Source organism: Coffea eugenioides, chromosome 1 (assembly GCF_003713205.1).
Source record: "Coffea eugenioides isolate CCC68of chromosome 1, Ceug_1.0, whole genome shotgun sequence".
NCBI classification, from domain to species: Eukaryota; Viridiplantae; Streptophyta; class Magnoliopsida; order Gentianales; family Rubiaceae; genus Coffea; species Coffea eugenioides.
Genome location: NC_040035.1, coordinates 51,818,196 through 51,834,629, shown reverse-complemented (window position 1 = coordinate 51,834,629; position 16,434 = coordinate 51,818,196). Strand labels below are relative to the sequence as shown.

Below are 16,434 nucleotides of genomic sequence, written 5' to 3'. Positions count from 1 at the left end.
GTTTAATATTCTTTTTTCTTTTTTTAACTATTCTTTTAAGATTTTATAGCATTCCTTTCTGTCAAATGCATTATCCAACCAAAATCAATGATCTACCAATGAAAATTCAATTGTCTATGGCTAGATATACATATGCTAAGACAAACTAAGACAACCAAGTTTTCTTCCGGATTAGATACTAAAATACCTCAGAACCTTTTGCTTGTTTATCCCTAATGAAGTAGATGGATCAGATAAATAAATCAACCAACCAACCAACATAAGATTACTATGTAACATGACAACTGAACTTAGACAAAAGCAAGCCGAGATAAAGAAAGCTTTTCATACCAATTCCAGATATGATGCAGCCAGGGAAGATTTGACACCAACAACCACAAAAGAAATGTAGAGAAAGAGAGAGACACACACACGCACACACAAAAAGGTGTCAGTTATATTGTGGCGCTCTCAGTTGTCTGAACCTAAAAGCTTTTACTACTAGTTTTGTGTCAATGTGAGGCAAGTAGTGGCTGACATGTAACCTTCGCCTTAACTCTGGCACTGCCACAACCATTTCCAGCATGCAATACATGTTTCAGATTCAGGAATCTTTGCAATAGAACCTATTAATTTCACTATATTCACTGTGATCTTATTCTTGAACAATAACCTGAAGGCCCTCTTTTTCCGTTTGCTTTTCCTGTTGTAACTGAGAGGAGAGATTTTTTACCACATATGATCCATTTAATTTTGATTCAGATTTGTACAACAAAATACAGTAAAGGAGTCAATTTAAAACAAAAGTTAGACATATACACAGCATTACTAAAAAGGTTGCAGGTAGGCACTCGAGTCATTCCAAGGGCTCATGAATTAGGCATTTCCAAGCCAAATACTCCCCAGCAAACAGCAGTTTTTGTGATTTCACATGTCTTGAGTTCAAGTGCAAGGAAAACACTACTTCACAGAAGAAGCAAAGGCCAGGCAATAAAATGCATGCGGCTCCCTATGCTTAAAGCATCCATGTAGCAGGATTTCCACCGTTAGATTGTATTTCTCCTTGAGTTACATCCACATAAGGCAGATATGGGCTGCTGTCAAGGCAAATTATGGTACATGCCTCGAGTGCGATTAGAAGGCCAAGTTTTTAAAGCAAACACCTTAAGAAAGAGCAACGCCCCAGTCAAAAATGCATATTTACTATGCCAGAAAATAGGTACATAAATATAACAAAGTGACCAGGCTACATATCACATACAAAAACCATCATATATGTTTCCGGTACCACTTACACATGCACAAGTTCACAGCATGACTTTCCATGACATTGTATTACAATAGAATTTATTCATGGGCAAATATGTGGTCATTATTGTCTTTTTCTCAACTGTCTAACTTTTGAGCCCCATTTTTAACAGTTTTGAATATGAATTCCAAAAGATCCAAGTATAACAGGTCTTACAACTCAGTAAGTTTTTACCTCTCAATAACTTTGCAGACCTCATAAATTCACAATGAACAGCTCCGTCAAGAAAATTAATTCCCTCACTAGGTGAATGGATTAGAAGAACTGGAGAAACATTTTTAACTTTACCATCTCATGTATGTACGTAATATGCCGTGTCTCTAAATATTTTCGTTTTATGGAGTAAGCGGCAACAAGCCCGCCTTTCTTTTGAATAGTCTACTAGGTCAGCTACTTTCTAGTGTCAGTCAAATTTAACCAAAAAAATAAAGGCAAACCAAAACTAGCATATACAGATGCAGATTTGGATTCTACTCGTTTTCTTTCTAAGAACTATAAAAACAGTGAGACTGAATCATCTTACACTCAAGCCAGATCACAAAGACACACAAGTCTAAAACAACAGCACAAGTAAAAAAGTTGGTTTAGATACCACCATTGCAGGAATTAAGAATACATGGAACCATAAAGGCAAAACTCCCATATTAACTAGCGAGGAGAACACATAGAGCCTCTTGATTCTTTCTTTTGATGCTTACTGCAAACCTAATTTGCAGTCTTTAACTGTTTTTAATTTCCTGACTGATCGATCTACATACTAAACAACTCCAAATCTCCAACAGCTGTACAACAATGAAGCATTAACACAACCTAGAAGAGAATAAGATCCATTTAAATCCTTGGGACCCAATTAGATATTCATCTTAAACAACATAGGTAGATTTTTTAGATGTAGGGACATAACTTCCTGAGACACCACATAACTGTCATACCAAAGTATTATCTACTCTCCAAATCTTAAATACATCTTATGACTTTCTTATCAAAATAAGAACAACACTAACAATTTTGTCTACTTGCCTCCACCCTCTTTATTTGATTGTTTGAAGGTCAGATTCACAGCAGCCCCCATCAAAAGAAAGAAAGGAAATGGAGGATTAGATGGTAGCAAAGCAAATCCGAAGTTCACATTCATCCTTGCAGGACTCAGAAAAATTAACTGGATCTTAAGATAGATTCTCTAACTTAGTGGTTAAGATAATAATCTAAGCCCTTTTCAAGTGTGTGAAGCATGAAAATACATCTCAGAGTTAAACAAAACAAGATGTCTGTTAACGGACAGGAAGAATTAAGTGGCTTATCACATTAAGCTGTCATAACAGATACTGTAATTACAAAACTTTAGCCTGCAAGTTACATCAGCAAAAGCCAATAGTCCACATTGTGTAACTCCTTTTAACTAGAGTCTTCTCAAACCAATAATAACTTAAACCAGTTATGTCCTTTGACCTCCATGATGGACCACATATATATACCTTGTCATGTAAGGAAACAATTGCATGTAACATTTTTACATTTTTCAGTTCATCCCACTTCATCAGCATGGTTTTATCAATCATCTGCTGCATTTCTTGAAAATGCCATCATTGATTTCCTCAAAGTGATCAAACAGGCAAGGGATGTAGCTGAAGGAATATGTCTTGTCCATCTAAAGAAACTACTGCTGGTGCTGCCATTTTTGCTTGCACGTTTCAATATCTTAACATTAATTCTAATCCAGAATGCATTGTTTCTGAACAATCACATTTACCAAAAATTCAAGCTGACTAGGTTTTGCTTAAACATGAATTAAACATTTGATGTACCATCAACAATATCAGCACAACAAAAAAAAGGAAAAAAAAATTTTGCCAGCCAGATATGGCTCAAGTAACCAGTCTGGACCCAGCATATGTCAAATGATACCCTGGTGAAAAAAGCTTATGTCTGTTTAGGTTTTCTTAACCTAAAAAAATAATAGAACACAACAGTTTTCATATTACCCAATCAAGATCACCTGATCTGAGAGATGCTGATTCTCAACATTTAACCGATTCACTCCTATGATATGTGCAAAGCCACTTCACTCGTCTATCAGAGAGCAGGGCCAGCCATTCTGCTCATGGAAGAGCCTCCTAATTTATGTTCCCTTTGTCAATTTCTGCCCAATAATGGATAAGATTAACCATTTATATGAATTGCTTTTATCTTGTTATAACTTCCGATAGCAATAATATGTGATCCAGTAATTAACCTGCTTAATCTATAGAAAGAGAGGCATAGAAAGGAAAAAGAATTATCGCTTGGTAGAATATTTTGTCCAAATACATTTTTCCATCATGGAAAATCCTATGTAAGAATCTCAACCTATCGTTCCCTATATCGTTGCGGAAAACTTACAAGTGGTAATGAATACAACACAACAGGAGAAAGAAAACTGATAGTATCAATGACTCTAACTGAATCCCCAATTATTTGTCAACTGAATGGGCACATAAAGGGGACGCTAAAAAAACTCTAGATACAGCAAAGAATTGGGAATAGGCATCAAACCACCTTTAAAAAAAAAAAAAAAAAAAGGCATCCACACAGTGCTGATATTAAATAGGCCTTTTGCGTACTCAAAGCAAATCCCAGTTGAATCTAGGTTGAGCTGAACCCAAGGTACTTGTTGAAGCTTTGGATCCAGGAGGCACTGGTGCGGGAATGGAATCAAAAGTTTCCCATTGAGTGGTGATCAGAACATGGCCCGAAGCTGAGTGCCTTGATGGTTGCAGTTGTTGCTGCGGCTGCATTGGTGACCCAAAGGAATGCCTACCCTGCTGTTGTTCAACTGAGGATGATAGATGATCACGAGAAAACCTCTGTTGCTGCTGTTGGACAGGCGAAGACAGCTGTTGGGTTGGTGATGACAGCTGCTGCATGGGGATGTGATTTCCCAGGCTTGCAGCATTGCCATTACTGATTGGAGCTAAGTTTTTTACCTTCAACATATCCAGAGTCTCAACGTACTTCTGTACTCGTCTCACCTTCAAAATCAGAAATTTTACATTTGTCCATGCCCTAGACTAGAATAATCAAAGTCATTTGTACAAAACTAGAATGAAGTTCAGTTATACCTGCATTTTCCTCTGCAGTTTGACATCCCCATCCGCAATAATTCCATCTAACTTAAGAAGTTGATTCATCAATAGCTCGATCAGATTTAATACATCCTTTTCCGCAACTTTTCCACCTCTAGAAATTACAGATTCAAGCGCTGACACCTAAACAAAATGAGTTGACTATATTCAGTAATTACTAATTGCGGGTCTGCTAATAACAATCTTGAAAGTCTACATCTTTGGACAGCTTAGCAAGAACCAAAAAAGAGAGAGAAGGGGGGAAAAGAAGAGGAGAATAAGAAGAAGAAGAAGGAAGGACTTACCAAGACCTGCACTTTATGATACGTAACAGGGCAATCAAATTAGCAAAAACGAAGAAAGGGACTAAATAAATTACCTGTCCAGCTAGCCTATCAACCTCCAAACTGATCTCTGATATAGATTTAGCGGCCTTCTCCATTTTAGCAGTCTTTCTCATCTCAAGGTACGTCCTCTCTTGGCTAATTGGGTCCTCCACCAGCACAATTTTGGATTTATCTTTCACACCCGAAGTATCAAGAAAAGCATTTGAGTCCCTCTCTTTATCCTTGAACAACAATTTCTGATCTTGATGGTGCAATCCAGTAGGCCCAGATAACATCTTCTTCAACTCCCCTTTTCAGCTCCCCAAAAATAGAACCAACTCATCAAAATCAAAGAAGAAAAAAGGGCGGACATAAAATTGAAAACTTCACGAAAATTGTTTGACTTACCGAAGCTTGCTTGTGAGCTAATATTTATCTCATGGTAAACAGAGCCATACTTGACCCTAACCCGGATAGTAGGAGGAGGAGGTCGATATTGATCCGAATCAGTTCGCATCTGAACCAGCATTCCACCAGGCCTCATCTCCCAATTCCCATCAACTCCTCCTCCTCCTCCTCCACTTCCGCCGGCGCCGTTTGCGGCCGTACTATCTGTCGGTGGGATTCCCAATCCCATTCCCATAGTTTTAGTTCTCATCCGCATCATATCTACTCCAACAAAAAAAGCACCCACTCACTACAACACAAAAAATGGATGCCTGACGAGTAACCAGCACAAATCAGATCAAACTAGCATTATTCTTTAAAAAAATATATATATATCATGTAAGCATTACACAAGGAAGAGAAAAAGCAAAGACTCACTGGTTTGGGTTTGAGCTTAGAATTGCTGGGAAAAAGATTTGACTTTTGTCGGTGGGATTTTAGTTTCTGGGCTGGCTGTTGAAAGTATGAAGAAGGAGAGATCTTTAGACTTTGTTGCTAGTAGCTGAAAAATACGATACCTGCCCAAATTTTCTTAGGCAGTACAAACCTTGAACCACCGATTGTTCCGCCTGACGATAAAAAATCAAATATATGTTTTCAAAATGTATAAAGGAAAAAGGAAAAATTAAATTGTGAAGAATAATCAAACTAATGAACCGACAAGCGATTGTTTCTTTTTTCTTTCTATTTTTGAGCGAATGAGTAATTGCCTTGGAAGGAAGGGTCCGAGAAGGGGGGAGGACCGGAGAGGGAAAAGTATAAACGGAGAGTTATATTTATAGGACACAATAAAAAGAAAAAAGAGTGAAAAGTGAGAAAGATAGCTGGTGTATGTATGACCATTGCGAGATTGTATTTTGTTATTTGGAGCCGCCAAGGGATGAGTTTCAAGGGTTTACAAGAAAATTTGGGTTGAAGGAGAGAAGCCAAAATCGTTAGGACCATTGAGAAAATTTGTTTCAAACATGATTTATACAATTAGCATGTCATATTGAGGTCATATATTGTCATCCTGGTCTAGTGTATAAGATGGTAATTCTTTAAATAACAGGATAACTACTAGTATTACGTAGGAATGAATAAAAAACTATTACGTAGGAATGAATCATATATGAGATTGTACGAGATTAATAGCCCAATCTAATTTTGTCTGATGAAGAGAAGGATATTAACCCAAAACACGTGTCCTTGCTACCTGGGGATGTTAATTTCGGAAAAATTGGTAAATATTATCTTTTTTTTTATATATACGAAAAAGTTTGGATGGATTAATTTCCAAACCACAAGTCAAAGCAAGTTTTTGGATCATTTGTTACTTACAAAAGTTTACGAATCATCCACTAATACAGCTCTGGCATCAATAACAGAATTCGGACGTGACCTTTTTATAACCAATCTTTTATTTATCACTACTTAGGGTGTTCCAACCTTTTGGCCAAACCAATCTTTTCTTTTCTTGATATAGTACAATCTTTTCTTTTCTTGATATAGTACAAACTTTCTTTTTTTTCTTTTTTTTTTGGTAAGAGATATGGTACAAACTTTCGCTGCATGACCTAATCCTAGTGAACTCATTAGATTATTATTATTATTATTATAATAGCCCAGATGCGTATGTATCTGTTTTGTTTCTTTCATTCGGCAGGGGTAAATTTAGGAGCGGGGAAGTGGTACAAAGCCGGCGAAGGATCTCAATCGGCGGGTTGGGAGTGAATGTCAGCCGGTGAAGGATCTCAATCGTCCGGTCGTGGGTTCACATCATCATTCAATTTGTGCAACCAACTGACAAGTCAACTGAGAAAATAATGGGTCGTGATTGGACTGGATTAGCAAAGAGGGACCTGTGAATGGAAGCCCACCTCGATTGCACATGGGTCCGTAGAAGTTAAGCGGGTGGTTGTCCAAGTTTCAAATCCATGCTGTGGCTGTAAGATCCGATCATATTTGACCGGGTCCAAGAATCTGGACTGTCTCGACTTGTCAAACGTGTCTCTGCTCTGCCTGATGCCTGGTAGTGTTCTAGTAGGAGGATTTTACAAAACAGTCCAATGAGAATTTGTCGCATAATTTATAGGTTCTAGATAAAATCATTTTGAATCAAATCTTCAGTTATTGTTCATTTTTAGTAATAATTTATTGAGCTTAGTGCTCCCCTTGTTTCAAAGATTCAGAATTTCATATTGTAATAGGTAACACTATTTTTTGTTCCCGTCGACATTCACGTAGTATATGCGCAACTTTAATCTGTTCAAGTTACCCCAAAGAGGGGGGCGGGGGGGAGAGGAGGGGTTTGACTAAATAATTGAATATTTTTTTGTGAAATTCGTGTTGGCAAAAAAAAAAAGTTTAGCTAAAAAGGGAAATTGAGCTGTGAAAGAATCAGAGGGTGAATTCAATTCTTGAAGACTTTTATTTGCCACAAAAGGGCAGTTCGTCTCTTTCACTGAAACGATTTGATTTGAAACAGCTGCACGTTCACGGTGTTTGACAATTAATATCATCATTTGGCCATCCCGCAGCAGCAGCAGCAGCCTTCGCTCAGAACAGCCTTCTTTCTAATATTTATCAATTATTATTTAGTTGACTGACTTAAAATCCAAATATGTATTGTTGTAATGAGCGGTGGCATTGCATCCAGAAGGTTGACAATTTGTGTCTGTTTCTGTTACTCAATCCCATCCCGACGCATTTCATTTTGATGAGGCGGGGCAAAACAAAAACATACAGCGGAGGAATGAATGAGAACGATAATAAGGTAAAGGCACTCCCTATAATAATAAGATAGCATCTCTTCTTATTGGGTTGGTTTTGACGGTAAGAAAAACTAGACAAATCCCACCAGTCTACTACAAATGTTGTTATTCTAGTAAGTACCAATCAAGGATTCACACCGCCAAAATCAAGATTTGCTCAGGTAGAGACAAGCAGCCCAACAGGAAAACAAATGATGGAGCCATGGAATGAATGGACCATGGAGGGAGGGTATCCCAACAATGAAATTACTACTGAACATTACACTTGCTACTCTCATCAAAGGAAATTACGTGTTGGCAAGTTGTCCCCCGCCGACTGCCGTCCCCAGTCCCCACCACCCTAATTTTTTTTTTTTTTTAAAAAAAAGGAAAAAAGAAAGCTAGAAACATATTATTATTATTATTATCATACAGTTTCTCTACAGTGGAAAAAGGAATTAAAGAAAAGTAAGGACACTTTAAAAAGCAAATTCACACACAGAAGCCACCACCACCGTCCCATTTCCATTCACACAGAAAAGAGAAGAAAGGGAAAAAGCTGACTCTTTGGAAAAGCGATTGAACCACTACAACTACGTCTTGTAGTGTTAATTGACAACCTAGCTCCAATCCTCCCCGCCCAAAAAATAAAGTAAAAATAAAAAGACAAATTTCCATCGGACGAGGATAAGCGTTCAGATCACAAAAATTGAATATGATTGCACTAACTAAACTCCTAGTTCACTTGCAAATCTGCGGGGAAAATCCAAAATTGCAGCTCATAAACAGGGAGCAAAGGTCAATTATTTGCTGCAATTGCCAAATGGGGCCTTGACATCCATCTAATAATATCCAGTTGCCTCTGCGATAGGGCAGTTTCAAGAGCTCCCGCTGGCTTATTTCTCACATGCCTACCATACGATATTCCCCTATTGGAGCATAAATAAAGACTATATAATAAAGATGATAAAACCAATTCCCACAGACTAAAAAAAGGAATCAACTGGATTTGGAAAAAAACGATAGAAAAATTAATTTCGTACCAACTAAAGAATGAATAAATATTCCATCATTAGGAAAAATAAGCTACGGACATATTTTTGGTTCCGAAATTCATAAACCACCACTACCTCATTTCCCAACACTGATACACCCAAAATCTCTTCCAACCTCGTTTATCTTCAACCTGATTAAAAAAAAAAAGAGCTTTTTAATTATACAACATACATTTTCTTCCCCTATTTACATGGTACCACCAAACTGGCCTCTTCTTTTTTCACAATTAAATTTTCTTCCCAAAAAAATATACAATATATATATATTAGCAATAATTTTCTTTATCAGAAGCTACCATCGAGCCATTTCGTTCTGTTCTTCAACAACCAAACCTCTACTCCGCTGGCCCACGTACCTACTAAAACTTGATTCCGAAACCGAACCCGACACGCTCCGACTCCTACTGATTCGACCTCTGGACCTAAATCTCCTGAAAAATGAAACGAAATTACTAATGAGCCTCCCCATTCCTCCACCGCCGCCACCACCGTCTCTGCCCCCATTTCTCCGCCTCGAACCCCACACGATCCTCCGCGGCAAGCCGACGCTGTTGCTGCCGCTTCCGTGACTAAAATCTCCATCCATTTCTGTATATACTTCTGGCAGTTCTCTTTCTTCACTGGTCCCTCCTCCGGTCCTCCTCCCGCCACTAAATCTACCCACCGCGAAACCCCCTCCGGGTAATCTCCAAATAGTCAGCCCAACTGCTTCCTCAGCACGGTTCGTATTTCCCGAATCGGAATACAGCCCAGTTGGTGATTCCGCCGGCAATTCGTGTCGGCAAACAGGGCAAGAATTGCGAAGAGAAAGCCACGGAAGGATACAGTCGGAGTGGTATATGTGCTTGCACGGCATTTCTCGAGCTTCGGAACCCAAATCGAAGGCTTCTTTGCACACTGCGCAGTGGGAGTCCAAATTTACATGGGTCGAGACTATTTCAATCGTGGGCATCGATTCGATGGCCGATTTCGACGCCGGCGGGTTCTCCGGCCTTGTTAATCCGTTGACTTCAATCTGCGCCAGTTGATCGAGTAAACGGTCGAACCCGGAGCCCATTAAAAACTCCGACATACTCGAGGGGAGTGGCCTGAGGCCCGACCCGGTCCCATCATCGTAATACAGCTCGTAGCTTCTTTCTCCTCCTCCTCCTCCTCCACCACCACCGTCTCCGTCACCGTCCTCTCCTACAGTTTCAGCTTGTCCTCGAAGAACTATCACAGGATTGAACGGAGACCGGTCGCCACGGTTCCGGCGATTCCGGCGAAACCTGAGGTTGACACTGTCGGATCTTCTCGGGAACTCCGGCAACGGCGAGGGGGGACTGGAATCCAGAGCTTCGATGAACCCACTGTCGCAGTAGGGACAGACAACGTTATGCTCAGCCCAGACCCGAACAAATCTGGTGCATCGGTAGCACCAGTACGACGTCGTTATGGGGGTGGTCGTCGTCGACATCTGGAACGGACAATCCGAGTTGACTCGTTGGGTTAGATCAGATCTGATGAAAGCGTCTGTTGAGAGCTTTCTTTCTTTCTTTCCGACTAGCTGGAAAAATGGAATAAGTGATGATGCAATGGCGTTTAAGCGTGGGGCGAGGGCTTATATGTGTTGGAGAATGTGAAAGGAGTTTTCGTGGAATTTTAAAACACGCGTGATGATGTTCGTTCGGACATGGGTTTAACGGCACAGCCGCGGAGCGTTTGTTCCTGTTAATCGTGGGCCCACGCTGCTACTGAGGGAAGATATGAGTGGAATTTAACGGTGTTAATCTGGTCAATTTTGGTGGAACGCAATTGTTACAGCGTCAACCCGTCGACTAGCAATTACTCCACTTACTATGTTGGAGGATGTTCTTGTTTGGTTCTTCTATTTTAGGGCATGGTCAAGGGGATGCACTGGACAAAAATTACTACTCCCTCCGTTCCACTTTGATAATCTTGTTTTCCTTTTTCGTCTGTCCCAAATTATAGTTCATTTTTCAATTGAAGAATGTAGTTGTATTTAAATTTCCTAAAATACCCTTATTTAATGTAAGTTGTTGTTACTATAAACCTACTCCATTTAATGAGAGTTTATTCTTTTTTTACCATCAATTCAAGTTTCCATAAAATTGTACTCTAATTAATGTGAGGGTATTTTAGAAAAATAGCTACCTAAATTGATTGTTCCAACAAAGTTAAATACTTTTCTTAAACTGTGTGAAAAAAGAACCAGGACTATCAAAGTGGGCCGAAGGGAGTACTAATTTAAGTCACATATTAGATTATGTGAAGGTGTATTAATGTTCTATTCTGAGTTTATGGCGGAAAACAAGCATCAACAAGTCGACAGAAGTATGCTCAATATTGATTTAAATATTAAAATGAATATTTGAATTTGACTTGTGTTTGAAATTTTTTTGAAAGAAATTGACCAAATTTGGCTTGAAATTCCATATGTATATTTACAAAAATTTTGGTTTAACTTGTCAAAATATCATGTTCAAGCACATACAATCAAAATTTGATTTGGTTTGAAATTTCATGTTGAATTATACAGAGCTTTTCGCCCTAATTCGTAGCTTTTTTCCTTGATTTTTGCTATCTGATATTTAAGAAATCTATTACAATAAATTATGAATTGTGATTAAAATCAATTATGAAATGTGATTAGAAACTTCCAAATTTGATTGATATTTAAACAAACAAGTTTGAATGACTCTGATTCGAGTCGGATTCAAGTCGAGTACCAAATTATTTATTTCCATTTACAACCCTATCTGAGTTTCTTAATAAAATTATGTGATCCTGTGATTCTAATTTTCACGTTCTTGTAGTACTGTACTTGATGTTAAAATGCAAGAGATACACTTTTAACTAATTCTTTCGCTTTCTCACCGCATTGCCAATTTTTGAAATGCTATTTATCTCGAAGTCTAAATACTCCTATATTTCAAAGTGATTCATTTGAACTTTCTCACATTAGTCGGCCATTTAGTTGACAAACATTTCACGATGCCAATAGATGCACAACTTCAATACCCAGGATTTGGAGTGACTAGGGAGATCTTTTCAGTTTTACAAACTTCCACTACCTAATAATATATGAGTAAATCTTTTCTACGCTGATGGTGTACACACTATCATCGTTGGATTCATGACATGTGTGCAAGAGTTGAATTTTAAATTCAAATTTTGCATAGTTTTCAATCATCCAACGCTGATAGTGTATACACTGTCAGTGTAGGAAAGATTAATCTATAGTATATATATATATATAGAGTCATTGATATGTATACTTGAGAGATTTAGTTAGTCCTTAGAAATTAGAAATTATGGATCCAATTTTCCATTTTCTTTGCCTTTTAGTTCTTAAATCTCGGGTTGAAAAAAAAAAAAAAAAAAAAAGAGGAGTGAGTGAATCACTTAACAACTATTAATGGGAATTAAGCTAAAGATTGAGGGATACTAGTGATTGGAAATGGGGAAGGGGTTGCCGTGGCGCGTAGCGAATGATGCTTAGCCAGCTGGAGGGGACCGTTGACGGACGCTGGGAAGGTTTTGAAAATGCAGCTCATAATCAATGCAGGCGACAAATACATCACATGCATGTATTCGTGAAAGGAGAAGATTCCTAACGAGGCCGAGAAGGCGTGTTTTCAAACGAAACTTGCCATCTAGACGACGAGGCTGACGCGTCTCGGTCTCCTGTTTACCTACGCGCACCCAACGCTTTGGCATTGAGGAATTATTTACACTTCAATCAAGTAGTTGGTGCCACTTGCGATCCAGACAATTTGGTTTAAACTATTCTAAGCTTGATTATTTAATTGAATTTAATTAGATTAGCATGGATTATCAGCTATATACTCCTTTTGTTAAGTTGATGACTCGTCTTGAGAAGCAACCAACTTGAACATATGAATGAACAGTGCCAGTCATAAATGGATGAAAACCTAAACTTGGCTAGGAAGCAATTGACAATTGGACAAGCACATATTCCAGGATACCTCCTACGGACTTGGTTTGAAAATGCCATTGAACAAAATTTGGTGGTTAATTACAAGCTTTTGATTATGTTTATTAAAAGTTATTTTGAGCATTGTCCTTTATCAAAACACTTGCGCCCATATGAGTTAGGGAATGTGTGATTAATATCACTTTGGATTAAAGATGAACTTTTCAATTGATCATTGTAGCAGATTACATTATGACGTATGCGATATATAAAAATAATTGAGAAACATGTTTAGTAATCAGAGTTCAAATCCTAGTTGTAGATCAAAAATATTTTTGTATTTTTAGTTAAATCTAATTAGTGTGAAAAATTAAGAAAGGACTTTGAATGGACCAATCTACTTGGCCATCATTCCGAAAATGTTTTAAACTAGACCCCACTGCATCTAGTAACGTAAAAAAGCAAATTTTATTAACAAAATATTGTAAATAGTTCAGCACGAGTTGATCTATATTATTGTCATAGTGACAAGTTAAATTCATTAAAAATTAGAGATCTGCAATATAACAGATGCAATAGATTCAAAAAAATATGAATAAATCTGAAAAATATAAAAAATTTAATTGTTTTCTAGTAGATAGATCATTGCAACTTCCTTCTATGCATGTTACAATTGCCAAATCTACTAATGAACAATTTTAAACTTCAATAGTGATGATGAAATAGATCCAAGATTAAAAATAAATAAATCTGATAACTAGATTTGAAATAAATCTATATCTAACAACAACAACAACAAAAAAGAAAAAATAAATAAAAATCCCCATAGAAATTCGTAGGAGAATTTAATAAAATTCTCATTAGAAATTTCTAGAAATAACAAAAAAACTCTCACTAAGAGGGACGTTATTGAAATAATAATAAAAAAAAAAGAAACAGAGACTCGTGAGAGGGAAACCATGGCGTGGATACTAATTGACAAGAATCCACGGTGGCTGTTCTGGATACTAATTGACAAGTATTAACAAAGAAGACGAAATGAAGAAGAAGAAAAAGTTTTTCCAATCGACCCTTTTATTAATTTTGCGCTGAACGCTTGCTTGTAAAGTCTTATAATACAATTAACCACTTATAATGAACTTTCATATATTCTGTTGCTTCCAGCATTTTTTTGGGACTGGTATCTTGTCTTTGTCGATAATCATCTAGCAAGAAAAAGATTCCTTCCTTCCAAATATATAAGATGAATAATTCGAGTGAATATGGGTCGCCACTGTTGTTGAATAGAGACACGAAGAGCATCTCGGGGTCCCTTTTCATCCTCCACTGGAGTCTTGAGTCGAGGCTAAAAGGCCTGAAACGCTCCTTTTTACCCTTTGACAGATCAAAAGCTGGTTATTTGATGCCCACTCCCGAAGATGTCAGAAAAGGCACCCAACGAACAGCTTCCTTTATATTGTACAACGCAAGAACACTGCAGTGTGTGTTCTAGATAGGTTATTATTTAAAATAATTATTGTAGTATTTTTTTTGAAATATAATTATATGACATAGAAAGAAAAGTGATTCAGAAGATAAAAAGTTGATGATAAATTATGTTTGTGATGCAAGTAAAATATTATTTGAAATAAAAATGCTGTCGAAAAAGAATTGATCTACTGAACCTTTAACAAGATATAAGATTATGTTAGAATATTTCTAGACAGTGTGTTTGTAGGATATGGTAACTTGTTTAGAGGACTAATCCCATTTTGTACCTTTTATGTAATTTCCACTTCACATCTCGAGTTTTTATTCTTGACACTTTATATCCCAATTTTATCAAAACTTCATAAATTACGCCTTTATATTTTATTTTGGACATATCATACCCGCCTTTACCAATTTAGCCCCAAATTATTTTAAATCTTGCACACTGCGAATGAAAATATACCATCAACAAATGACTACACACCACTTTCAGCTAAAAGCCTAATAAAAAAAAAAAAAAGAATGCACGAGTTTAGGTGTTTACTTCATATCTTATACGTAGAGGTAATGATTTCGTTCAAGTATTATTAAACAAACATAAATTGCCGTTATTCGTTAAGTTTTCTGAGGTTTGAGTTAATTAATTCAAATTGAGAAAATAATTTTTGTCCATTTAATATTTAAACGAACTTGAACTCTCTTTGTATGGTATGCAAACAAAAAATTGAGCTTCTTGTATCAGGCTAAGTTTAGCTCTATTGTTTATATATTTTCATTCACGATGTGCAAGATTCAAGTAATTTAGGATAATTGGTAACTTTGGAGATGAATATTCACAGCATAATGTGGTAAGTTTTGGTAACTTTATGGTAAAGAGGTATTTATAATGAAAGTTTGTGGTACAAAGTGGAAATTGTCCTTGTGAAGGCCTTACATTTTGTGATCTATATTCACAAAGTCAAATTGGGACCGGAAACACAGGGAATAACAAATATGGCTAGTGGCAGATAATAACTGGGAATTAGTACTCGTGCATCGCATAACATGCCATATGACACACATGTTGCACCCTGCCCTTTTCTCCCAAACCGAACACATTGCTTGCAGGCTTGATTTTCATTCATGAGTAATAGTAGTATACTTTGTCCATCTGTCAAGCATATTCTCAAATTTTCATTAATGGCTCGTTGGATTCCTCGTTATTTGAAAAACAAGTTTTTTATAGACTATATATTATATTAATATACAAATAAAAATAATTTCAAAAACATCACATCCATACAATATATCAAAAACAACTCCAAATATATAAAAAAATACACACCACCACCACTAAATCCACTACCACCACCACCACCAACCACCAAAACCATACCGTCACCAGCCGCCCCTTCCCCCTTTTTCCTCCCCCTCATTCTTCCTCATCCTCCCTCTTCCCCTCTCATTTCTCCTCTTTTTTTCCTTCCTTTTCTTCCTCCCCACGCCTCTCTCACTAGCCCCCTCCCCCTCTCCCATCGCGACCAGATTTGGTTGCATGTGGTGACCATTTTCTAGTCGCGATCCGTGATCTGAGAGATGGGAGGGGAGGGTGCGGTGAGAGACGTTAGGGAGGTGGGAAAGGGAGAGAGCAAGAGCAGGGGTGGACTCATTAAAATTTTAAAATATTCCAAAATATATTTTCAAAACACTCAAAAAACAGTATAAAAAACATTTACAGTAAAAGTTTTTTAACTACATTATTACAATAAAATATTTCAAAAACAGTTTAAAAAAAAACTAATCCAAACGGAGCGATTTTTTCGCAACGATAACATTCCTAAAACCTAATTTATCCTATTCTGCACGATTTTTTTTTTTTTTCGCAACGATAACATTCCTATTAATCTAATATATCATATTCTACAGGAATTCTACAGGGAAGGGGATTCACCTAATCTATCATATTCTACATTGATGTGTAAGGGGCTACTAGATATATAGATCTGATTAAATAAAAAAGGTATTCTGATACTTTCTTTGAAAATTTTCACTACGGATGAAGTTTAAACTCCCGACCTGCAGTCCAAAGAGGGATTTAA

The 16,434-nt window shown here is 37.2% G+C and overlaps 2 protein-coding genes across 3 annotated transcripts; both read right to left on the bottom strand.

Moving 5' to 3' along the window:
- Nucleotides 1-3,547: 3,547 nt before the first annotated feature.
- LOC113776812 (BAG family molecular chaperone regulator 3-like) lies at nt 3,548-5,920 on the bottom strand. 2 transcript variants are annotated; one of them, XM_027321872.1, is made up of 5 exons: nt 5,541-5,920; nt 5,124-5,434; nt 4,769-5,025; nt 4,387-4,533; nt 3,548-4,296 (listed from the first exon to the last, which is right to left on the bottom strand). In XM_027321872.1, exons 2-5 carry the CDS (start codon nt 5,380-5,382, stop codon nt 3,889-3,891), a joined length of 1,071 nt encoding a protein of 356 aa, XP_027177673.1. In that variant the 5' UTR covers nt 5,383-5,434; nt 5,541-5,920; the 3' UTR covers nt 3,548-3,888. The 2 variants fall into 2 exon arrangements, with proteins under 2 accessions (XP_027177673.1, XP_027177679.1); XM_027321878.1 differs by having other exon boundaries at nt 5,124-5,384.
- Nucleotides 5,921-8,941: 3,021 nt separating this feature from the next.
- Nucleotides 8,942-10,855, bottom strand: LOC113752022 (E3 ubiquitin-protein ligase RDUF2). The gene has a single exon (XM_027296166.1). It carries the CDS (start codon nt 10,403-10,405, stop codon nt 9,242-9,244), a length of 1,164 nt encoding a protein of 387 aa, XP_027151967.1. The 5' UTR covers nt 10,406-10,855; the 3' UTR covers nt 8,942-9,241.
- Nucleotides 10,856-16,434: the final 5,579 nt, after the last annotated feature.

Coding starts and splice junctions, on each gene's coding strand:
- LOC113776812 (XM_027321872.1), bottom strand. CDS start 5,382: ATGATGCGGATGAGAACTAAAACTATGGGAATGGGATTGGGAATCCCA. Junction 5,026..5,123: donor TAGCTCACAAGCAAGCTTCG/GTAAGTCAAACA, acceptor GGAGCTGAAAAG/GGGAGTTGAAGAAGATGTTA. Junction 4,297..4,386: donor AACTGCAGAGGAAAATGCAG/GTATAACTGAAC, acceptor CTGATTTTGAAG/GTGAGACGAGTACAGAAGTA.
- LOC113752022 (XM_027296166.1), bottom strand. CDS start 10,405: ATGTCGACGACGACCACCCCCATAACGACGTCGTACTGGTGCTACCGA.